The 26,064-nt window shown below is 35.3% G+C and overlaps 1 protein-coding gene across 1 annotated transcript in view; it reads right to left on the reverse strand.

Annotated features, from left to right (window-relative positions):
- Positions 1-26,064, reverse strand: part of SYCP1 (synaptonemal complex protein 1) — a 119,536-nt gene that overhangs the window by 8,599 nt on the left and 84,873 nt on the right. The window contains exons 23-28 of the mRNA XM_026483681.2: positions 25,871-25,987; positions 25,330-25,440; positions 24,097-24,189; positions 23,398-23,472; positions 6,621-6,677; positions 1,017-1,196 (exon numbers count right to left, since the gene is read on the reverse strand). Coding sequence (XP_026339466.1) covers positions 1,017-1,196; positions 6,621-6,677; positions 23,398-23,472; positions 24,097-24,189; positions 25,330-25,440; positions 25,871-25,987 — 633 coding nt within the window. The remainder of the gene's footprint in view (positions 1-1,016; positions 1,197-6,620; positions 6,678-23,397; positions 23,473-24,096; positions 24,190-25,329; positions 25,441-25,870; positions 25,988-26,064) is intronic.

Here is a 26,064-nt window from a genome sequence, read left to right on the forward strand (position 1 = left end):
TAAATACAACAAAATAATTTTATGTAAAAGCCTCTCTAAGCTATGTAGTTTATTAATTTTCATAATTTCCACAGTGTGGATGATATCGTATATGTAACAGGATGTAAGAGAGACTCTTCCTTTCACTCTGAAATTGTCAACTGGGGCACAAAGGTGCGGGAAAAAATGCTAGTAACCCATATTCTAAAGAAAGCAACCTATGATTAAAGCCAGATCCTTCTCTAGGGCTTATTAAAAAGTGGTTAAACTGGCCCTACAATCACCAAACACCTCCTTTCTTCCCAGTTGTTTTAAGGAAACTGGAAGGGGAAGGCATGAAATTTCAGCTTAGAGGGATAGAGAGAGGTCAAAATATTTTTCCCTTCAATTTCCAAGGCAGGTGAGGAGACAACTTTTAACAGGAGCCTAACAAAAAGTAGGGATGCCTTCAAGAAGGACTGACATCTCATTTCCTCGCTAGATATAAACTAAGAAATTTTATCTTTGTGTCTGGCTGGATAGTTTAGAGTAAAAAGAAATTAGAGAGATGGTGGGAGGTGGGGTCAGAAATCTAGCATTCTGTACTGCTGTTTAGCATGGAAAGGTTGAATGAATTCTGCATGGATTAAGTGAACATGTGAAAGAGAGCTACCAACTGAGCCATCTTGCTGGTGGCACCTGATCCACTGAGGGCTGATTGCTAAGTAAAGGACTCTAGCAACAAGTGATGCAAAGTAAACAGCAAAGGGAAGTAACTGGGGTGATACTGAAAAATTTTAAGTCAGAATCAGATTTTCCACATCAGGGAATGCCATCTGGTGAATGACAGAAAGTTATGAAATCTGCCCAAAATGTGATTAAGTTGTGGACAGTGACATAAACAAACAAACAAAAAAGAAACCATTTCATGCTGGTATCACAAAAATTGAATTGGTTTAATATTTATATGTGTGATACCAGATATATGGTATATGATACCAGAACCTTCTTTTTTAACTAAAAAAGTTATGACCTTCTTAGAAATTTTAACAACCAACCTTTGGTAATGGTGCAGATAAAGTACTTTTGGCAGATGTCCACAAATAGTCTCTTTTATCTTTGGATTTGCCATGGTCAGCTGATGTGACATTTCGAGATAAATTTTGTGAAGGAGCTGCTTTAGAATCAATTTTCCAATAATGATTTTCAGGTGTTTCCAATAAAGGTGTCTGTATTTTCTATATTGAACAACAAAAGGGAATAAAATCATTACTACAGGTCATTTTAAGTACAGCAATTAGTAGAAATAACACTGGAATAAACTAGAATTTATCCTCAAATCTATTATTAATTAGATAACTTTGAGTAAATTATCCTTACTTGTCACTTTATTTTCCCATTGAAAATAAAAATGGTATCTGCCTTTCTGTCTTTACAGAGCTGCTATGAAAAGAAATAAAATGTCTCAACTCTCTAACTGACCAAAAGTTGAGGATTTGCTGAAGAAAAAAATCTCTATTCCTGGTGGCAAAGAGCCTTTCTTTGTGGTTCATTACAATAGCCTAAAAGCCAGAGGGCAGTTTATTCTCATTTCTGTCCATTCTCTTTTATGCTTTCATATTTCCTCTCTCTCATCTATAAAAATATCAGTCTTTTCCTACCCACCAGCCTTACTCCCCACCAAAAAGAAAGAAAGAAAGAAAAAAAGAAAGAAGGGGAAATAGGGAAGAAAAATTATAAAAAGTAAAGAACCAGAAAAAATTTCCAGGAGGAAAAAAATGACTACTTTCTTCAATTCTGAAGTATAAACAGATTACAAATTTACTCTAAATACTTGGACTTTATTTCAACTCAATTTCTTCCATTTTCTTTCTACCTTTATATGTATCTTCCCTTCAGCATCTGACCTTTCTAGTAAAAGTTCATAATAACTGCTTTAGTGGAATTGTGTTAGCTGCTTTCTAATTTTATCACTTCCTTTGATCACCACCATCTCAATGAATACAGTTGTGGCAATTACAAGAAAAAAATGTGCGCACACACATACGCAGAGCTATTCTCAAAAGTTCAGTGGTTAAATCTGCAGATTAAATTAGGAGAGTATAGAATGCAGGATTAAGAGATGACCACATGTGCTATAAAAACACTGGACTAATTGAAAGATGAATGGAAAAGGAAGGCGTGATATACACACACAGAGAAGAATATTACACAACTGTAAAAAAGGATGAGATTGTGCCATCGGAGATACCATGGATGGACCTAGAGGGTATTATGCTAAGTGAAATAAATCAGACTGAGAAAGATAAATATCATATTTCACTCACGTGGAATACCAAAAAAAAAAGTGAATAAACAAACAAAAAAGCAGAATCAGACCTATAAATGCACAGAATAAATTGATGGTTGTCAGATGTGGGGAGGATGGGCGAAATAGATGAAGGGAAGTGGGAGATACAGGCTTCCAGTTAGGGAATGAATAAATCATAGGAATAAAAGGCACAGCATAAGGAAAACAGTCGATGATATTGTAATTGCAATGTAAAGGACAAACGGTAGCCAAACTTGCGATGAACACAGCATAATGTACAAACTTGTTGAATCACTATGTTGTACACCTGAACTTATGTAACACTGTGTGTTAAAAAAATATATATATACATATATATAAAACAACCACTGGACCAGGAGTCAAGTAATATGCTCTTTTCTCCTGGATCTTATACGATCTTGCTGGGTGATATTAAGTAATCTCCAAATATCTCTATGTATTTATCCATCTATGTAATCAAAGGACTAAAAGATGATTTGTAGGTTTCTGCCCAGTTCTAGTGATCTCACTTCATAATCTTCTTTCCAGCAGGTATAAATTTGGTAGCATTTTTTCACACAGTTACATTTCTGTATCCTCCTTCCTATATATTTCTACATCATAGGTGCTAACACAATTTTGATGAAGGCAAATTTTTTCTGCTCTGAATTCATCATCTCAATCTCCAAAATCTAACTGTTCTCATGGACAAATTTTTGTCTCCTGAAAGGACTGAGAATGACAACTCCACCACCTTGTGGCCAAGTCTGGGAATTTAATACGCCCCTGACAAACTAGCAGCTTGAAAGAAAATGCATCCCCATTCTAGAATATTGAAATAAACCTCTTCATAATAAGTCATAGAAATGTATGTGCTTTCCTACAAGTTGCATTCTTTTCTGAATGTTACACTTCCAGTGATGCGTATACAAGCATTCATTTCATTGCACTTCACAGATGCTGTGTGTTTTTTGGTGGTTTTGGTTTTTGCAAATTGGAAAGTTTGTGGCAACCCTGACCCAAGCAAGTTTATCAACACCATTTTTCCAACAGCATTTGCTCGCTTAGTGTCACCTGTGTCACTTTGTGTCACATCTTGGTAATTCGTACAATATTTCAAATTTCTGCATTATTATCATTATATTTGTTATGGTAATCTGTGACTGGTGATCTTTGATGTTACTATTATAATTGTTTGGGGACACCATGAACCACATCCATATAAGACAGCAAACTTAACTTAAATGCAGTGTGTGTTCTGACTGCTCTACTGACCTACTATATTCCTCATCTCTCTCCCTGTCCTCAAGCCTCCCTAATGCCTGAGACACAATAAAACGGAAATTAGGCCAATCAATAATCCTACAATGGCTTCGATGTGTCCAAGTGAAAAAAAGTCACCCATCTCTCACTTTAAATCAAAAGGTAGAAATGATTGAGCTTAGAGAGAGGAAGGCATGTTGAAAGCCGAGACAGGCCAAAAGCCAGGCCTCCTGCACCAACCACTTAGCCAAGCTGTGAATGCAAAGGAAAAGTTCTTGAAGGATACTAAAAGTGCTGCTTCCAATAAGCACACAAATGATAAGAAAGTGAAACAGCCTTTACTGATATGGAGAAAGTTTTAGTAGTCCATATAGAAGATCAAACCAGTCATAATACTACCTTAGGCCAAAACCTATCCCAGAGCAAGGCCCTAACTCTCTTCAATTCTATGAAGGCAGAGAGAGGTGAGGAAGCTGCAGAAGAAAAGTCTGAAGCTAGCAGAGGCTGGTTCATAAGATTTAAGGAAAGAAGCCATTTCCATAACATAAAAGTGCAAGGCAGGGAGTGCCTGGGTGCTTCAGTCGGTTAAGCATCTGCCTTTGGCTCAGGTCATGATCCCAGGATCCTGGAATCCAGTCCCTAGCCGGGGGGGGGGGGGGGGGGGGGTATCCCTGCTCAGTGGGGAGTCTGCTTCTCCCTCTCTCTCTGTCCCCCCCCCTCGTGCTGTCTCACTCACTCTCTCTCGTATATATAAAATCTTAAAAAAAAAAAAAAAGAAGTACAAGTTAAAGCAGCAAGGGCTATTGTAGAAGCTGCCGCAAGTTATCCATAAGATGTAGCTAATTAAGTACTGAAGGCGTCTACACTGAACAAAAGAGTTTCAAGGTAGGCAAAACAGCCATATATTGGAAGACGATGCCATTTAGGACCTTCATAAATAGAGAGGAGAAGTCAATGCCTGCCTTCAAAGTTTCAAAGGCCAGGCTGACTCCCTTGTTAGGGACTAATGCAGCTGGTGACTTTAAGTTGAAGCCAGTGCTCATTAACCATTCTGAAAATCCTAGGGCCCTTTAAGAATTATGCTAAATCTACTTGCCTATGCTCTATAAATAGAACAACAAAGCCTGGATGACAGCATATCTGATTACAACATGGTTTAACTAACTATTTTAAGCCCACTGTTAAGACCTGCTGCTCAGACAAAAGATTCCTTTCAAAATATTATTGTTCATTGGCAAGGCACCTGGTTACCCAAGAGCGCTGATGGAGATGTACAAGATTAATGTTATGATACCTGCTAACACAACATCATTCTGCACCCCATGGATCAAGGAGTCGTTCTGACTTTCAAGTCTTATTATTTAAGAAATACATTTTGTAAGACTATAGCTGCCATAGATATTCTACTGATGGATCTGGGAAAAGTAAATTGAAAACCTTCTGGAAAGGAGTTACCATTCTAGATGCCATTAAGAATATTTGTGAATTCATAGGAAGAAATCAAATATCCATATTAACAGGAATTCGGAAGAAGTTGATTCTAACCCTCTTGGATGACTATAAGGGGTTCAAGACCTCCCCAATGGAAATAACTGCAGTGGTGGTAGAAACAGCAAGAAAACTGGAATTAAAAGTAGAGTCTGAAGATGTGGCTTAATGGCGGCAATCTCATGATAAAACTTCAACAAGTGAGGAGTCAATTCCTATTTATCAGCAAAAAGAAGTGCTTTCTTGAGATAAAATCTACTCCCGGTGAAGATTCTGTGAAGATTGTTGAAATGACAACAAAGTACTTAGAATATCATGTAAACTTAGTTGCTAAATCAGCAGCAGCATTTGAGAGGATTTACTCTGATTTTGAAAGAAGTTCTACTGCGGGTAAAATGCTATCAAACAGCATCCCATGCTACAGAGAAATCGTTCATGAAAGGAAGAGTCAATGAAGCAAACTTCATTGTCTTATTTTACAAAATTGCCAGCATCATCCCAACTTTCAGCAACCATCACCATTCATCAGTAAACAGCCATTGATACCAAGGCAAGACCCTTAACCAGCAAAAAGATTACAACTTACTGAAAGCTCACATGATGGTTAGCATTTTTAAGCAATACAGTATTTTTATTTATTTTTATTTTTTAAGATTTTCTTTTTTTTATTATGTTCAGTTAGCCAACATATAGTATTTTTAAATTATGGTATGAACATTGTTTTTTAGACATAATGCTATTGCACACTCAACAGACTACAATACAGTGTACATATAACTTTTACATGCACTGGGAAACCAAAAAATTCATTTGATTTGCTTTATTATGATATTCACTTTGCTGCATTGGTCTGGAACTGAACCCACAAGATCAAGGTACACCTGTATACAGAATATTCACGATTTTCTGTTGCATTTTTATTTTTTTAAATTGAAGTTTCATTAACATATAGTATTATATTTGTTTCAGGTGTAAAATATAATGATCAACAATTCTATACATTACTCAGTGCTCACTGTTGTATTTTTTAAAACACTTATATGGCATTTCCTATGTGCCAAGCACTATTTACTTATAAATGCCTTACAAGTATCATCTCATTTAATCCTTTTAACAACTTTAAAAAATAGATACTATTCATTACCCCTTTACAGATGAACAAGCTGAGGCACAAAGAAGTAACCCACCCAAATCAGAAATATCTGATAAACTTAATTACAATATATAAGGTTTATGATATTTCAATATTGTTGGAATAAAGTATAGCAAATAAAAGCCTATTTAAATTTTTTATTTCTTTTATTATTTCCTCATTATTTGCAATTTATATATCTAGAACCTCAGATAAGACATATGGCATTTACTAATCTACTTAAAAACAGAAATAAATAATGGGCATATTTTACTGGAATTATATGTGACTCAAAACAACTCCATAAGAATATGTGATATATACTTTCATAATCTGAACACATTCTGTATTTGGAAATGAATAGTAGATGCTGCTTACCTACTTATGAACAAAAAAATTTTCCAGGTAGATATTAGTAAACAAGTTGAGTTATAAAGAAAAATCAAGAGAATTATATAAAACTCTTACCTTATCCTTTTTTTCGAGAGTAACTATGTTTCCTCTTGCCTCTCTTTTGAGTTTTTCCTATTAAAAATGAGTGCACACAATGTAGTCACTGCTATTATCAAAAATTAATGCTATTATCAAGATACTTTTAAGAAGTATTAACAAAGAGAATACTAAACTCTAAATCTTATAAAATGAAAAGAAAAAAAGAAAAACAAATTAGTTTCTTTCTACAGTGCTTGTTACTTAGTTTTGATTATATTTTTTAAAAATTCTGATCTTTTCAGTATGTATCTGTAGAATCTTTTAAAACTCTGAATCAAAAAAAAAAAAGAAAACAGAAAACTTTGAATCAGCTTTCTCATTTGTAAAATGAAGTGAATGGATCAGATTATAAACTAAGGAATATACACAAGTAACTAATTGTGAAGAGCTATAAAGAGATCCAAAATATTATGGGCCTTTAGAGCCAGAATTCAATTTTTCTGTGCATTGAGAAAGGGTACATTTTGGTTGGACCTTGAATAATGAACTTTTAACATGAGATACACAAGGATGAGGGGGAAAAAGAAAGTACAAAAAAGTACAAAATACTTAGGAAATAACATACCACTTTTGCTGGAGATTAGGGTGTATATATTAAGTAGAGAAAAAAGAAAAATTAACTCCGCCCTACAGAAAAGAATATATACTATGCCTTTAATATGACAGTCACCCGGAGAACAGAATTGTTACAGCCCCCAGAAAGCCTTAAAGGACTCAAAGAAGGGAAAGTTCCAACACACAGAACTTTAAGCAAACTTGCCTTGCCTGCCTATGATGCTTATGCCAATATCAACCTTACTGAATGCCTTTGCATACACCATCCTATCTCTCCCAGAGTGTTGCTCCTAACGAGAGAACTCACTTCACCATGAAGAAGCTGGTAGTAAGCTAATGTAATAGTAGTCACTATTCTTACTGTGTATCCTATCAATGACCAATAGTTGATTGTCAGTTACAGTGACAACTGGGGTCTACAATAAAGAGCTAGAATGCTCTCTTCCGGGATAAATTATATCCTCTATACTAGCAAAATTGCACTGACTCTCAGAGGACTCCTCGAGGCTTCTAGAGGACAGAAGGGAAAAAGCACCTCCCATGACTGCATTGTCTCTATAAAATTCTGGAGACTTTTGCTGGGCTGGAGATCTTACTTACAGTCTGTTCTAATACAGCATGTGTTTCCAAGGTGTGAGTTATTAGCTCATACGCAAACATGTATCTTTGGTAGTGGTTAACTAATCATGAGTTCCCTAAGACCAAAGAGATAGGCAGTCCACTATGATCCCTATTTAAATTGAATAACACAAAGATGCTTATAATATGGTCTGACACAGGAATAGAGAATGATGGCCCTGTACCCAAATTTCAGACTTGAATAAATTTATAAACCCAGAACCCTCCAAATTAAAAGAAAGCCTGGTAACTGTTGTTACCAGAAGGATTTTGCAATAATATCACAAATACATACTATATCCTTTCTACTATCTTGTGCACTGAAATACTAAGACTTACGGGTAATTGGATGTTGACTATTAACTAACACCAATTATTATAACCCAAAATGTTACTATTTTTTCATTAGTTCAGGTGTATTGGGGTATATTGGGGTCATGTGATAAATGACATTTAATCCAAGTCTACCTTACAATGAGCCCATGGAACCATAAACCTAATCTGCAGTCATTTCTTTAGATACTAAAGTCTGAATAGATAAACTCAAGTAAGTGCCATAACCCCCATATTGGTTCTAACTCTCAAAATGAGAGTTTTTAAGTTTAGAAGGACCAACTGGAAGACTTTGAAACTTTCCTCCATATCAAGAATGTAAACAAATATATCAAATGTCACATCTCACCTAGGCAGAGATTCAGGTCCATCAAATTGTGATAGATGTAGAGAAGGTGGTTTATCACAGTCCCACAAATCCAACTTAATTGGAAAATTAAATTGTTACCGGTAACAGTTTTGTCATACCAATGGGCAAGTAACATAGGTCAAAATAGGGATTGTGTATTGACTAGGATCAAAATTGAGAACTAAGAAAAAACTTTCACATAAAAGATGAACTGAATATATATAAATTTCAAATTAAACAAATACTAGAATCATGGTTAGAGAACAAATACATGTTTTTATTAATCTTAACAACATCAATTAACGAAATAACAAAATTGTATATGTGCAGGAAGAGGCAGTAACAAGTATTAGATATATTGTTTAAAAATATAGAGGTAACCAGTAAAATAATTGAAAGTACTACACACACCTTTTAAATCAACCAGACACACACACACTTCAGAGAAAAATAAATAAATAAATATTAATATGTAAATCAAAATAAGATGACAAAAACATGATTCATTATATATCATATCAATAAGGGGTTAATACCCATAAGGAACTCCTATAAGTCAACAACAAAAACAACTAAAAAATGGGCAAAGGATTTCAATAGACAATTCTTCTAACAAGATATACAAATGCCCAACAAGGAAGGAATTCAGAACTTCAAAAGCAAATTCAACAACAAAAACATACAATCTTATGCCATAATTTGGGATTCCAGTGAGGCTCAGCATGAGAGCCACAGAGTATACTTGTGAGGATTTGACTCTGATCAATATGGCTCTTAACTTAATCACCACTTGCACAATATTGGTGAAAGTAGACACATATAACAATGAGAATAACTGTCACTAATACACCTGAATTGATAAGAAGGATCTGAGGGATAAGTGGGCAGTCCATAAAAAAAGAGGCCTAGAAAATGCATAGAGAGTGAAAGTTTCAGAAAAAATGACTAAATTTTTTCATTTTGGTCTCTCTAGCCTTGGGCAAAGAAAGCACAACAAACATGCCCATAAAGAATTAATTATCTTTGCCAATATATAGAACAATATCTTTGCAAATATACAGCAATAAAGTCAAAAGATAAGTTTCAAAAAAAAGAAAGAAAGAAAGAAAAGATTCCCCTGAAGGAGCAGATAAACACAAAAAGAAGTGATTTATTGAAAAAAACACATGAATTTTGTCCTTTTCCTTGGTGCCCTCTTATCACCCTGTAAGTAGAATATACCAAATCATAATATTCTTATCTTTTCCCTTCATAAAATTGGGTAAGGAAATACAGCTTGAAGAGAGATTGGTTAAATAGCAAAAAGTGAATAACTGCATATGTATACACACACACACACACACACACACACACACACACACACTGGAATATTACTCAGCCATGAAAAAGAAAGAGGTCTTTCCTTTTGCAACACCATGAATAGACCTAGAGAGTATTATGCTAAATAAAATAAGTCAGACAGAGAAAGACACCCACCATATGATTTCACTTCTATGTGGACTCTAAAAAACAAATGAACAAACAAACAAAGCAGAAACAGACCCATAATGGGGCGCCTGGGTGGCATAGCGGTTAGGCGTCTGCCTTCGGCTCAGGGCGTGATCCCGGTGTTACGGGATCGAGCCCCACGTCAGGCTCCTCCACTATGAGCCTGCTTCTTCCTCTCCCACTCCCCCTGCTTGTGTTCCCTCTCTCCTGGCTGTCTCTATCTCTGTCAAATAAATAAATAAAATCTTTACAAAAAAAAAAAAGAAATAGACCCATAAATACAGAGCACAAACTGATGGTTGCCCAAGGGGAGATAGGTGGGGGGCTGGCAAAATGGGTGATGGAAAATGGAAGATACAGGCTTCCAGTTACGGAATGAATAAGTCACAGGGATGAAAGGTACAGAATAGAAAATAAAGTCAGTGATATTGTAATAGCATTGTATGATGACAGATGGTAGCTACAAATAGCGTAAGCATAGCATAACATATAGAGTTGTCTGAATTTCTGTTACACACCTGAAACTAATATCATTGTGTGTCAACTATACTTTAAAGAAAAATAACCACAACTTATCCTCTCAGATAAATACATGGGCTCTAAGGCTTCACATTGAGTTGGTGAAAAGATCTGAAGCCTGAGGATAAACACATCACAAGAAAACTACAGACCAGTATCTCTTTATGAATATAGACACACACAAAAAATCAACAAAATACTAGCAAACTGAATCTAGCAGAATATAAAGATTATACATCATGACCAAATAGGATTTCTCCCAAGAATGTAAGATTGGTTTAACATCTGAAAATCAATTAATGTAATCCTTTGTATTAGTAGAGTACAAAAAAATCACCTCAGTATACACAGAAAAAGCATTTCACAAAATTCAACATCCTTTTATAATAAAAACATTCAACAAATTCGGAATAGAAAAGAACTTTCCCAACTGGATAAAGGGCATCTAGGTAAACTGAATTTCATCAAAATTAAAGAGTCTCTACTACAAATAATACTATCAAGAAATAAAAAGACAATCCATAGAATGGAAGAAAACATTTGCAAATCTTATATCAGATAAGGGACTAGTATCTAGAATACACAAAGAATTCTTAAAACTCAAAAATTTTTAAAAATATATATACAATGGAATATTACTCAGCTATCAAAAAGAACGATTTCTCAACATTTGCTGCAACATGGACAGCACTGGAGGAGATAATGCTAAGTGAAATAAGTCAAGCAGAGAAAGACAATTATCATATGGTTTCTCTCATCTATGGAACATAAGAACTAGGAAGATCGGTAGGAGAAGAAAGGGATAAAGAAAGGGGGGTAATCAGAAGGGGGAATGAAGCATGAAAGACTATGGACTCCGAGAAACAAACTGACAGCTTTAGAGGGGAGGGGGGTGGGGAATGGGATAGGCTGGTGATGGGTAGCAAGGAGGGCACGTATTGCATGGTGCACTGGGTGTTATACGCAACTAATGAATCATCGAACTTTACATCAAAAACCAGGGAGTACTGTATGGTGACTAACATATATAATAAAAAATATTATTATAAAAATTAAAAATAAAAAAAATTTAAAAAAAGAAAATGGAAAAAAATAAAAGTAACATTTTTCATCCTCAAAAAAAAAATAACCTAATTTTTAAATGGGCAAAGCATCTGAATATACATTTCTCCAAAAAAGATACACAAATGGCCAATAGCACATGAAAAGATCATCAACATTAGACATTAAAGAAATACAAATCAAAACAACGATATACCATGTCTCAATCACTAGAATGACTATAATCCAAAAAATTGTTTCTCAGAGGGGGGAAAGATGGTGGAGGAGTAGGGGACCCTATTTCAACTGGTGCCCTGAATCGAGCTGGATATCAACCAGACCGTTCTAAACACCCACAAAATCAGCCTGAGATGTAAGAAGATATACCTGGATCTCTACGAACAGAACATCATTAGCAGTTGGTCTCAAGGTATGAAGCGGGGAGCCAAGAGTCTGCGCACAGATACCAGAAGATAAATGGAAGGGGGAGGGAGCCTCCGTGCTCTTGCACCAGGAAGGCAAAAGCCTCCCACACTGGGGACTGGGCACAGACTCCCAGGCTGGTAGCATCAGGGAAAGGACTTTAGGGCAGCCCCCCAGACTGAAACCTGGAGCTACAAGGGCACGTGTGCAAACCAGGGCGGCTGGCGTTTTAGAAGCACAAAGGGCAGAGACATGCTGGCCCTGGGAGCGAGGACTGGGAGAGCAGCTGTGGGGCACACAAACCAGGATGCTGCAGGTTTTCAGCAGCACAGACAGAAACAGAGTCACTGCGGCCTGGAGAGCTCAGTGAAGAGCAGACTGAGATCTCTGTTCTGAGACAGAAATTTGGATACAGTCACTTCTGCTCTGACTTTCAGAAGAGACATGGAAAGCTGCCGGGGAAAGCCGTGAGAGAACGAAAGCCCCAAAAAATCGGTTCTCACTGAGCCCATCCCTACCCCCCCCACAGAGGGCAGGGCAACTCTTCCCAAACAGGGTTACCTGAGAATCAGCTCAGCAGGCTCCTCCCCCGGAAGGCAGGCTGGAAGAACAAGAGGCCCACATTCCTAAGGTCCCTATAAAACAGGTGCATCTTGCTTGGTCATGGTCAATAATTTGGACTCTGTACATTCCCGCAACCACACCTTATAAGAATAACCAAGAGGAGGAACCCCCAACAAAGGAAAGAAACAGAAAGGATGATTACCCAACATCAACATGGATGGAACTGGAGGAGATTATGCTAAGTGAAATAAGTCAAGCAGAGAAAGACAATTGTTATATGGTTTCACTTATCTGTGGAACATAAGGAATAGCAGGGAGGACATTAGGAGAAGGAAGGAGAAAATGAGGGGGTTGGAAACAGAGGGGGAGATGAACCATGAGAGACTATGGACTCAGGCAAACAAACTGAGGGTTTTAGAGGGGAGGGGAGGTGGGAGGATGGGCTAGCCCAGTGATGGTATTAAGGAGGGCACATATTGCATGGAGCACTGGGTGTTATACGCAAACAGTGAATCATGGAACACTGCATCAAAAACTAATGATGTACTGTATGGTGACTAACATAATAAAAAAAATTTTTAAAAACAAAACAACAACAAAAAAGTGTTTCTGAGGATGTGGAAAAATTGGAAATTTCCTTCACTGATAGTGGGAACCTAAAAGGGTACATTTGGCTTGGGAAAAAGTTGGGCAGTACCTTAAAATGTTAAACAGAAATATTATATTATCCAGCAATTCTACTCCTACATATATAACGAAGAGAAATGAAAACATATACCCAGACAAAATTTGTACACAAATATTCATAATAGCATAATTTATAATAGTCAAACTGGAAACAACCCAAACTTCCATCAACTGATGAATGGATAAATAAAACCTAGTATATCCATACAATAGTATACTATTTAGCAGTAAAAAGGAATTAAGTACTGATATATGCTAGGATGTGAATGGACCTCGAAAACATAAGGTTAAGTGAAAGAAGCTAGTCACAAGACCATATATTATATGATTCCATTTAAGTGAAGTATCCAGAATAGGTGAATCAACAGAGACAAAGAGTAGATAAGTGGTAGTCTGAAGCTGGTGAATTTGGCGATGGAAGGAAAAAGGAGGGGATCGTAACTGCTAATATATGTGGGAATTCTTTGAGGGGGTGATACATGTATTCTATATTACATGGCCATGATGGTTGCACAACTATCAGTAGATTAGAAACCATTAAATTGTATACTTTAAATGGGTGATTGAAAGGTATATAAATTCTGTCAGTGAAACTGTTTTTTAAAAATGACAGAGTCAAGGGTGCCTAGGTGGTTCAGTAGGTTAGGCCACTGACTCTTGATTTTGCTACAGGTTGTGATTTCAGGGTTGTGAGATTGAGCCCTGTGTAGGGCTCTGTGCTGGGCATGGAGCCTGCTTAAGATTCTCTCTCTCCCTTTCCCTCTCCCTCTCTAAAAAAAGAAAATGAAAGAGCTGAGCAGGGACATAGACAAACTTTGGGACTTTAACACCTCCATTTCAACAACTGAAATACCTACTCGCCAGAAAAAAAAAAAAATCACCAAAAGTATATATAGTCTAAACAATACAACCAATTAATTGGATGTAATTGACATTTATAGAACACTCCAACAATAGCATATTATACAGTTGCTTCAAGTACCCATGGATCATCCACTAAGACAGATAATATTCTGGGCCATAAAACAAATCTCAACAAATTTAAAAGAATGGACTGAACATTTCTGTCTCCCCAAAATTCATACTTTGGGGCCTTAATTCCTAATGTGGTGTGGTTTTTGGAGATGTGGCCTTTAGAAAGTGGGTTTGGATGAGGTCATGGAGGTGGAGCCCCCAAAATGGGATTAGTACCCCTATCAGAAGAGGAAGAAAGAGCTCTCAGTCATGTGAGGTCATAGCCAAAAGGCAGCTGTCTATAAGTCAGGAAATGAACTCTGACTAGAACGTCACCATGCTAGCTAGCATCCTAATCTCGGATTTCCAGTCTCCAAAAGTGTAAGAAATATACATTTGTTTAACGTATTGATTCTATAGTGTTTTTGTTATGGTAACCCAAGCAGACTAATACAAAAATCATACAGATTGATTCCATTATGGTCAGAAAATACAAACTAAAATCAGTAAGAGAAAGACTACAGGAAAATCTTAGAATACATGAAAATTTAAAAACACATTTCTAAATAATTCATGGGTCAAAGAAGTCAAAGTAATCTAAAATTATATAGAACTGAATGAAAACAAAAACACAACATATCAGAACATGTGGGATATAGCTAAAGCAGTACTGAGAGAAAAATTTATAGTACTAAATGCTTTCATTAGGAAAAGGGGAAGAGTGATGTCAGCAAAACAGCAGTTTTCTACCATTCTCCTCACCAAGAAAACAGATTTTGGCAATCATCCACAGATGAGAGTACCTTTGTGGAAGTTCTGGAATCCAGAAGAGAAGTTCCAGCACATCAACAGAGCAAAAAGTCATAGATTGAACACACTGAAGAGGATAACAAGAACAGTTTCACTTTACCCATGTCACCCCCTTTCCCAAGACAGCACAGTTTAGTGCCAAGAAAGACTTCTCAGACAGCAATTTTTCCTTTGGGAAAAAGTGAGAGCAAAAGAGGTATGCCCAGCTTCCCCAACTGTGCAGGATGCTGCTAAAGAGACCCATTTCTTTCCCACCCCATTCAGAATACTAGGGTGAACTACATGACTGAGGGGTGAGAGGGGTTGGGAGTACAGCAACAAAAGCTCAGAATGTATATAAGGTATGCAAATCCTAACCACTTCATGGACTCCAATGGGAAGCCTGCCCAAGAGCTGCTGGGGACACCTTGCCTGAAGATCAACTGGCCCATGGGCAATCCCCCAATGCTCCACACATCTCACCCACACACATATAATACCCCACCACCAACGTGCACATGCCCTTAAGGGTGGCAAGCATGAGCCTTTGCAGATGGCTAATGAACATGTACAGAAAGCTGGTCCAATGCTGCAGTATTGGGAGACAGTACACAATCCTGATCATTCAACAAAGCCCTAGGGAGAGCAAAGAAGAGGCTTCCAGCACCCAGCCTTTGCAGCATCAAGAGAAAGCATATAGTCTTAAGAATTCCCCTCAAAGAGCAAACAAGAAGTGTAGAGCAGGCAGGTATAGATACAGACATAGACATAGACACAGACATAAATAGATATATAGATATAGAAAAGATCTGAGAAAACCTCAGAATCCCTAGCAGAGCTGACAGAAGACACTTCTCTCCTGAAGGTAACCAATAAAAACTTTGTGAAGACAGTGATGCAAGACTTAAAGAAACATGAAAAATCAGAGCAACATGACACCACCAGAGAAATGCAGTAATTTTCAGTAACCAACTCCAGAGAAATGAAAATCTGCAATTTGCCTGATAATTCACGATAGTTGCTTTAAGGAAGTTCAATGAGCTATAATAAAACACAGAAAGACAATTCAATAAAATCAAGAAAACAATACATGAACAAAAGGAGAACTTTAACAGAGACAGAAATCATAAAAAAAGAACTAGACAAATTCTAGTGCTGAAAAATACAATGAATAATGAAAAATGCAATAGAGAATATTAAAATAAGACTTGATCAAGCTGAAGAAAGAATCAAATGACTTATTGTCAAGTTCACAGAAATTATCTAATTAGAACAAAGATAAAAGAATGAAAAATAGTGAAGGAAGACTACATGAATTATGGGATACCACTGAATGAAACAATTTACACTTTATTAGAGCCCCAGAGGAAATAAGATGGAGGAGGGGGCAAAAAACTAATCTAAAGAAATGATGGCTAAGAACTTCCCAAATCTGGGTAAGAAAAAGAGAAAGAAAAAGGAGAAGGTTCATTTCAGTAAATTATAGCTGAAAACTTCCCTAATCTGGGGAAGGAAACAAACATCAAAATCCAAGAAGCACAGAGAACTCCCATTGAATTCAACAAAAGCTGGCCTTCACCAAGACATATTATAGTCAACTTCACAAAATAGACAAGGAAAGACTCCCGAGAGCAGCAAGGGAAAAAGAGTCCTTACCCTACAAGGGAAGACAGATGAGGTTTGCGAATCTTCCCACAGAAGTCTGGCAGGGCCAGAAGAGAATGGCATGATATATTCAACCCGCTGAATGGGTAAAATATGCAGCCAAGAATACTATCTAGCAAGGTTTCATTCGGAATAGAAAGAGACATAAAGAGTTTCCCAGACAAAAACAAAAGGGGTTCATGACTCCTAAACCAGCCCTGCAAGACATATTAAAGGGGACTCTTGAGTGGGAAAGAAAGACCAAAAGGAAAAAAGACAAGAAAGGAATAGAGAAAGGGTGCCTGGGTGGCTCAGTCTGTTGACTGCCCCACAAGATCTTGATTTCGGCTTAGGTCATGATCTCATGGTTGTGGGATCAAGCCCTGCGTCAGGGTCCATGCTTAGCATGCAGTCTGCTTGAGATGGTCTCTCTCCCTCTGCCCCTCTAACCACTCTCTCTCTCTCTCTCTCAAAATAAAATCTTAAAAAAAAAAAAAAAAGGAATAGAGAAAATCTCCAGAAACAATGACTTAACAAGTAATACAATGGCACTAAATTCATATCTATCAATAATCACTCTGTAAAGGGACTAAATGCTCCAATCAAAAGACACAGACTATCAGAATGGATTTAAAAAAAAAAAAAAAAACAAGTTCATCTATATGCTGTCTACAAGAGACTCATTTTAGACCTAAAGACACTTGTAGATGGAAAGCAAAGGGATGCAGAACCATTTCTCATGCTAATGAATGTCAGAAGAAAGCCGGAATAGCCAAACTTACATCAGACAAACTAGATTTTAAACCAAAGACTGTAATAAGAAATGAAGAAGGGCACTATATCATAATAAAGGGGACAATCCAACAAGAAGATTTAACAACAGTAAATATTTATGCCCCCAACTTGGGAGCACCCAAATATATAAATCAATTAATAACAAACATAAAGGAACTCATTGATAACAATACAATAATAGTAGGGAACTTTAACTTATAGCAACAGACAGATCATCTAAGCAGAAAATCAAGAAGGAAACAATGGCTTTGAATGACACACAGAATCAGACGGACTAAACAGATATATAAAGAGAACATTTCATCCTAAAGTGGCAGAATACACATTCTTTTTGAGTGCACATTCTCCAGAACAGATCACATACGGGGTCACAAATCAGCCCTAAACAAATAAGAAAAACTGAGATCATACCATGCATATTTTCTGTTTACAGCACTATGAAACTTGAAGTCAACCACAAGAAAAAATTTAGAAAGACCACAAATACATGGAGGTTGAAGAACATCCTACTAAAGAATGAATGGGTTAACCAAGAAATTAAGGAAGAAATTTTAAAAATACATGGAAACAAATGACAATGAAAACATGATGGTCCAAAAGCTTTGGGATGTAGCAAAGTGGTCATAAGAGGGAAGTATACAGCAATACTGTCTTACCTCAAGAAGCAAGAAAAACCTCAGGACAACCTAACCTTATACCTAAAGGAGCTAAAAAAAAAAAAAAAAAAAAACAACAACAACAAATGAAGCCCACAACCAGCAGAAGAAGGGAAATAATAAAGATGAGACCTGAAATAAATGATATAGAAACAACAACAACAACAACAAAAAAAAAAAACCCAGTAGAACAGATCAGTGAAACTAGGAGCTGGTTGTTGAAATAATTAATAAGATTGATAAACCCCTACCCAGACCTAGCAAAAAGAAAGGAGAAAGGACCCAATAAATAAAATCACCAGTGAAAGAGGGGAGATCACAACCAACACCACAGAAATACAAACAATTATAAGAGAATATTGTGAAAAATTATATGCCAACAGATTGGGCAATCTGGAAGAAATGGATAATTCCTAGAAATATATAAACTACCAAACCTGAAACAGGAATAAATAGAAAATTTGAACAGATTGATAACTAGCAAAGAAACTGAATCAGTAATCAAAAATATCCCAACACACAAAAGTCCAGGGCCAGACGGCTTTCCAGGGAAATTCTACCAGACATTTAAAGAAAAGTTAATACCTATTCTTCTCTAACTGTCTCAAAAAATTAAAAAGGAAGGAAAACTTCCAAACTCATTCTACAAGGCCAGCATTACCTTGATTCCAAAATCAGACAAAGACCTCACTAAAAAATTATAGGCCAATATCCCTGATGAACATGGATGCAAAAATTCTCAACAAGATACTATCAAATCTAATCCAACAGTATATTAAAGGAATCATTCACCATGATCAAGTGGGATTTATTTCTGGGCTGCAAGGGTGGTTCTATATTTGCAAATTAATCAATGTGATACACCACATTATTAAAAGAAAGGATAAGAACCATATGATCCTCTCATTAGATGTGGAAAAAGGATTTGACAAAGTACAGCATTCATTTCTGATAAAAACCCTCAAAAAAGTAGGGGTAGAGGGAATAAACCTCAACATCATAAAAGTTATGTATGAACAACCCACAGCTAATATAATCCTCAATGGGAAAAAACTCAGAGCTTTTCCTCTACAATCAGGAACAAGGTTGTCTACTCTCACCATTTTATTTAACATAGTACTAGAAGTCCTAGCCACAGTAATCAAAGACAACAAAAAGAAATAAAAGGCATCCAAATTGGCAAGGAAAAAGTCAAACTTACACTATTCACAGAAGACATGATACTCTACATAGAAAACCCGAAAGACTCCACCAAAAAATTGCTAGAACTGATACACGAATTCAGTAAAGTCAAAGGATACAAAATCAATGTGTATAGAAATATGTTGCATTTCTACACACCAATAATGAAATACCAAAAAGAGAAATCAAGGAATTGATCCCATTTATAATTGCACCAAAAACAAGAAGATACCTGGGGAAAAAACCTACCAAAGAGGTAAAAGATCAATACTCTGAAAAATATAGAACGCTTATAAAAGAAACTGAAGATGACACAAAGAATTGGAAATACATTCCTTGCTCGTGAATTGGAAAAACAAATATTGTTAAAATGTCTATACTATCCAGAGCAATCTATAAATTTAATGCAATTCCTATCAAATTACCATCAGCATTTGTCACAGAGCTAGAACACACAATCCTAAAATTTGTATGGAACCACAAGACCCCAATAGCCAAAGCAATCTTGAAAAAGAAAAGCAAAACTGGAGGCATCATATTTTCAGACTTCAAGCTATATTAAACACTGTAGTCATCAAGACAGTGTGGTACTGGCATAAAAAGAGATACATAGATCAATGGAACAGAACAGAAAACCCAGAAATGGACCCAGAACCATATGGTCAACTAATCTTCAACAAAGCAGTTAAAACTATCCAATGGAAAAAAGGCAATCTCTTTAACAAATGGTAAGTTGGGAAAACAGGACAGCAACATGAAGAAGAATGAAATTGGATCACTTTCTTACACCATACACAAAAATAAATTCCCAATGAATGAAAGACCTAAACGTGAGACAGGAAACTATCAGAATCCTAGAGGAGAATACAGGCAGCGACCTCTTTGACTTCAGCCATAGCAACTTCTTACTAGACACGTTGCTGGAGGCAAGAGAAACAAAAGCAAAACTGAACTACTGGGACTTCATCAAGATATAAAGCTTCTGCACATTGAAGGAAACAACAAAACTAAAAGACAGCCTATGGAATAGGAGAAGATATTTGCAAATGACATATCTGATAAAGGGTTAGTATGCAAAATCTGTAAAGAACTTATCAAAGTCAACACCCTAAAAACAAATAATCCAGTTAAAAAATGGGCAGAAGACATGAATAGACATTTTTCCAAAGAAGACATCCCAATGGCTAACAGACACATGAAAAGATGCTCAACATCACTCATTGTCAAGGAAAGGCAAATCAAAACTACAATGAGATATCACCTAACACCTGTCAGGATGGCTAAAATTAACACAGGAAACCACAGATGTTGGTGAGGATGCAGAGAAAGGGGAATGCTCTTACACCGTTGATGGGAACGCAAACTGGTACAGCCACTCTGGAAAATAGTATAGAGGTCCCTCAAAAAGTTAAATAGAGAACTATCCTATGATTCAGCAATTGCACTACATATTTACCCAAAGGAAACAAAAATACAGACTTGAAAAGATACATGTACCCTGATGTTTATAGCAGCATTATCAACAACAGCCAAATTATGGAAACAGCCTTAGTGTCCAACAACTGATGAATGGATAAAGAAGACTACACACACACACACACACACACACACACACACACACACACACTGGAATATTACTCTGCCATCAAAAAGAATAAAATCTTGCCATTTGCAATGACATCAATGGAGCTAAAGTGTATTATGCTAAGCAAAATAAGTCACTCAGAGAAAGACAAATACCATATGATTTCACTCATATGTGGAATTTAGGAAATAAAACAGACGAACACACCAGGGGGAAAAAGAGAGGCAGGCCATTAAACAGACTTTTAACTACAGAAAACAACTGACAGTTTCTGGAGGTGGGTTGGGGATGGGCTAAATGAATGATATGTATTAAGAAGGGCACTTGTTGTGATGAGCACTGGGTGTTATATGTAAGGGATGAATCACTAAATTCTACTCCTGAAACCCATATTACACTACATGTTAATTAACTAGAATATAAATAAAAATGTAAAACAACAAAAAAAAAGAAAGAAAGAAAAGAAAAAAGAAAAGAAAAGAACACCAAGTCCTTATGCACTGTTGGTGGGATTATAAACTGGTACGGCCACTACGGAAAATAATATGGGGTTCTTCAAAAAATTAATAATAAAACTACCATATGATTCAGTAATTCCACTTCTGGGAATATATCCAAAAGAAACAAAAACACTATGCTGAAGAGATATCTGCACCCACATGTTCACTGCAGCTTTATTTCCAATAGCCAAGATATAGAAACAACCTAAGTGATACACAGATTAATGGATAAGGTAAGCGTGATACACATACACACACACACAATGAAATATTATTCAGCCATAAAAAGAAGGAAATCCTGGCATTTGCAATAACATGAATGGATCTTTTTTTATTTTTTTTAAGATTTTATTTATTTACTTGACAGAGAGAGACAGCCAGCGAGAGAGGAAACACAAGGAGGGGGAGTGGGAGAGGAAGAAGCAGGCTCCTAGTGCAGAAGCCTATGTGGCGCTCGATCCCAGAATGCTGGGATCACGCCCTGAGCTGAAGGCAGACGCTTAACGACTGTGCCACCCAGGCGCCCCAACATGAATGGATCTTGAGAGCATTATGCTAAATGATTTAAGTTAGACAGAGAAAGACAAATACTTGTACATTCTTATTTATATGTTGAATCAAAAATTTAAAAAAGAACTCATAGAAAAACAGATGAGATTTGTGGTTACCCGGGGCAGAGGTGTGGGGGTTCGGGAATTAGATAATGGTGGTGAAAGGTATAAACTTCAAGTTTTAAGATAAATAAGTACTAAGGATGCAATTTACAACATGACGATAGTTAAACACTGATATATGGGATATCTGAGAGTTAAGAGAGTAAATGCTAAGAGTTCTCACACAAGGAAAAGAATATTTTTTTTCTTTTTTTTTTGCACCTATACGAAATGATGGATATTAACTAAAGGTACTGTGGTAATCATTTCACAATATATACAGGTCAAATCATACTGCATAACTTAAATTTGTACAGGACTGTATGTCAAGTATATCTCAATAAATATGGAAAACATTTGGAAAAAAAGAATATTAAGAGTAGTTAAAGTGAAGGAGCCATCCTACTCTTCTACTGAAACCATAGGATGAATGTAAGTATATATTACTATTATAGGTGAAGAGAAAGCCATTTAGTCATTTCTTTGGCAACAATCATTAAAAACAGAAAATTTTCAAAGCACCAAGCTCAGATAAAGGGAAAACAAAAATAAGATATAATCCTTACCTGTGAAGACCTTGAAATATAATGGAAGCACAGACGACGTAACTATTTTAATAAAAAACAAAGTGCTAGGAGAATACTTATATACAGTAAGCTCACCTTTGCAATATGAAAGATGTGTCAGATTTTTCATAGTGGAAAAGGAAGCAAGGAATTAAGTACAGCAAACAAAGTGAACAAATGGACAGGATCTTAAAATTGAAAGCGCATGTTACCCAGGCTGTTGCTGAGTGATTAAGAGAACAGGTTTTGGAATCATGCAAGATCTAGATTTGAATTCTAAGCATTCTACTTTTTTATTATGTGATCATGAATAAATAACCTATAAAAATGAAGGTAATAAGTATTGCTTTTAAGCATTGTTGTAAGAATTAAATTAGATGTTAGTAGGATAGTTAGCACAGTGCCTGTCCTATAGAATGTAAAAAAATAAATGGTATTTGTCATTTTAAAGTAAGTCAATTCATTTTGTAAACTGCAAAGTACTATACAAATATAAGGCATTATTTTTTTCTGAAACCTGATGAATAGTTTAAAAACACATCTAAATATATAGGCATTTTATAATATGAGATATTTTCCAAGTACTTATATCTAAAAGCATTTCTACTCTTAAAGTATGTTTATATTTATATATGCTCAATATTTAAACAAAGGAATACACTACATACTTCTGAAAAAAAGCTAATAGGTAAAAACTATGTTTTAATCCTAGCAACCCAAATATATTTTCTAATATGACATGTTTATAAAAACAAAGTTACAGTTATACTTCAGTAAAAAAGGTTAAATTTAAAAAACCCAGAAAGTTGCACCTAAATGTTATTAGTTACTTTATAATGCCACAAAACCTACCTTTTCTTCTCTTTCTATTTCAAGTTGTTTCTTAACAGACAAAAGTTCATTTTTGAGATTAGACAATTCAGACTCCTAAAGAGAAAAAAACATGAAATTTATAGTGTACCCATATATTTCTCAAAACAGTGAAAATGCTAACAAATGTTTCATATTTAGTTTTATACAGAAATAAATTCACTCATAAAATATATATAATTTTTTATTATGTTCAATTAGCCAACATCTATGACATCATTAGTTTTTGATGTAGTGTTCAATGATCCATTAGTTGTGTATAACACCCAGTGCTCACTTTAAAAGTCTACTGATATGAAGGCTGCTAGTTGAACATGACTAAAGAATTCAGTTAGACAAAATTTTTATAGTTTTCTCTCAAGAAATATTTAACACTATGTATATCTCTTCTCCTCACCTTCTCCCAGTCTATGCCATTCTTCCTCTCCCAATCTCTATCAGAGCTCCAAATTTATTTCTAACTGGGGTTCGTATTTATTCATTTGAAAAGAAGACTTTATTCTACCATTTCAGAAAATAAAATTTGAAAACCATTTAACTATAAAACCTGTAAGATATTTTTAAAATCTAAGATTCTTTGTTTCTACAGCTCAAAAATTATGGTTTTATTTAATATTATTCTTTACCACCAGCCATGCTGATATGAAAATTGGCTTTACTGCTATTTGTTCTGTATCTCACCAAAGATGCTTTCATTGATGACTGTTCTTGTTCTTTGCTTTTATAAAGTCCTAGTTCTGAGTCTCTTTCTTCAACTATTTTATCATATTGGTGCTACATTAAACAGAGAAAATATTTTAGGTGTATTAGAACACAAATAGATTATGTTTTAATAATACTGGTATCTTTATGTATTTAATATTCACAGAAAACATCAATGAATTCAGTGATATATTTGAGCTTTTTTCTTATTTTTCAAGCCATTTTTATTCAAATAAACAATGAAACAAGAAAAGAGTCTTGAATATAATCAAACACAAGAACAAAAAACTCTTTTTAATTGGAAATGTTGAATTTCATAATTTAAAAAATAGGCTAGAAACACCAAGACCACTTAGAAAAGTAACTGATTCCAGATCTGGGGCAAGAAATACAAGAAGAGTCTTGAACATTTTGTCATAATAGAAAGCAAAAAAGTTGTCAGAGTTTATTAGGGTCAACTCAAAAGGACTGGCCAGCTAGTTTGAAGAGTCTCCTACTGGCCAAGAGAGGAACAATTTGAGTGTCAAGGAATAGACTGGACTGAGACATACCAAATATGTTTAAATCTATGAGTTCATAATATTTTTATGAATTTTGTTAATATTTATTATTAAAATACTTTGTAATCCTCATTGGTTACTTCATATGTTAGATCCCACCATTCTAAAGATGAATAGGTAGGTATAGCCCACCTCTTCTCTCCAGATCTTAAAAGGAATAAAGCTGAATTTCTTAACAGAATGATTACTTTTAAAACAACAAAAAATAAAGCATACTCATAAACACAACAAACATTAAGTCTTTCATCTATTTATACCACTGATAAAAATCTGTTTAGCCTAATATGTGTTAGATACACATAAAGGATATATTTGTATCCTTTATCAGATACATATTCTGGAGACGTACTTAAATAAATATAGGGTGGAAAGTGCTGTCAGAGAGTACTAGGAAAATTCAGAATAAAAGTGATTACTTCCATACATAATAAATGACAAGGAGAGATATTCTCAAGGAAGGGACACCCAAACTCAGCTTTGTGTGGTTAAGACCTGAACTTAGAGAAAAGGGAGATAAAGAGTATTCTAGCTGTAATCAGTCATTACTGCATAATTTTCTGACAAATCAGAATGCTATCTTGATTTCACCATCTTTATGCATAAATATGGCTCTAATTAATAGTTCTTGTTACACACACACACACACAATTACCTTGTGTTTTTCCATAAGTGCTACCATTTCAGCTATTTTATGTTGACATCGTATATCAATTTCTTTCTGTAATTTTACTGCTTCATCAGCTATTGCTTTTGCTTTCTCAACCTACCAAATAAAGTATTTCTTAAAATCAATGCATAAAAAACAAATTTAACTTAAATGCAAAGACCATATATACGACTTACATAAAAGGCAGAAAGCAAACACCAGGAAATTAGGAAAGCCAAGTAAAAAATGATTTACTGTTTTGGTTTATTTTAGAGTGTCCTATCAAGTGAGATGACAGTATAACACTGTAAAGACCACTTAATCTTTTCAAAACAATACACTACTCAATAATCAAATACTTAGTATAACAAAGATACTTTTAAGCTTCTATATAGAAACTAATTAACTGTCTCATATAAATTTATTAAATCTTTTAAAAATCATAACTTAAAAATTAAGAATTGTTATATTCTTAAAAATTAAGAATTGTTATATTCTTAAAAATTAAGAATATAACAAATCTTCAAACATATTTAGTTTTTCCTACCTCTTCCAAAAGATTTTCTTCTGATATCTTTTTGTCCTCAATTTCTTTTTGATAGCGGTCAGTCATTTCTTTAAATTTCTTTTTGGCACCTTCTAGTTCTAATTCTAATTTACTGACCTTTGAGTAAAGAAAATAGCATTAACATTAGTAAACACTGTGGATTACTTGAAAATATTCTGTATTCATTTTGTGGT

This window comes from Ursus arctos, unplaced genomic scaffold (genome assembly GCF_023065955.2).
Source record: "Ursus arctos isolate Adak ecotype North America unplaced genomic scaffold, UrsArc2.0 scaffold_12, whole genome shotgun sequence".
Taxonomy (NCBI): Eukaryota; Metazoa; Chordata; class Mammalia; order Carnivora; family Ursidae; genus Ursus; species Ursus arctos.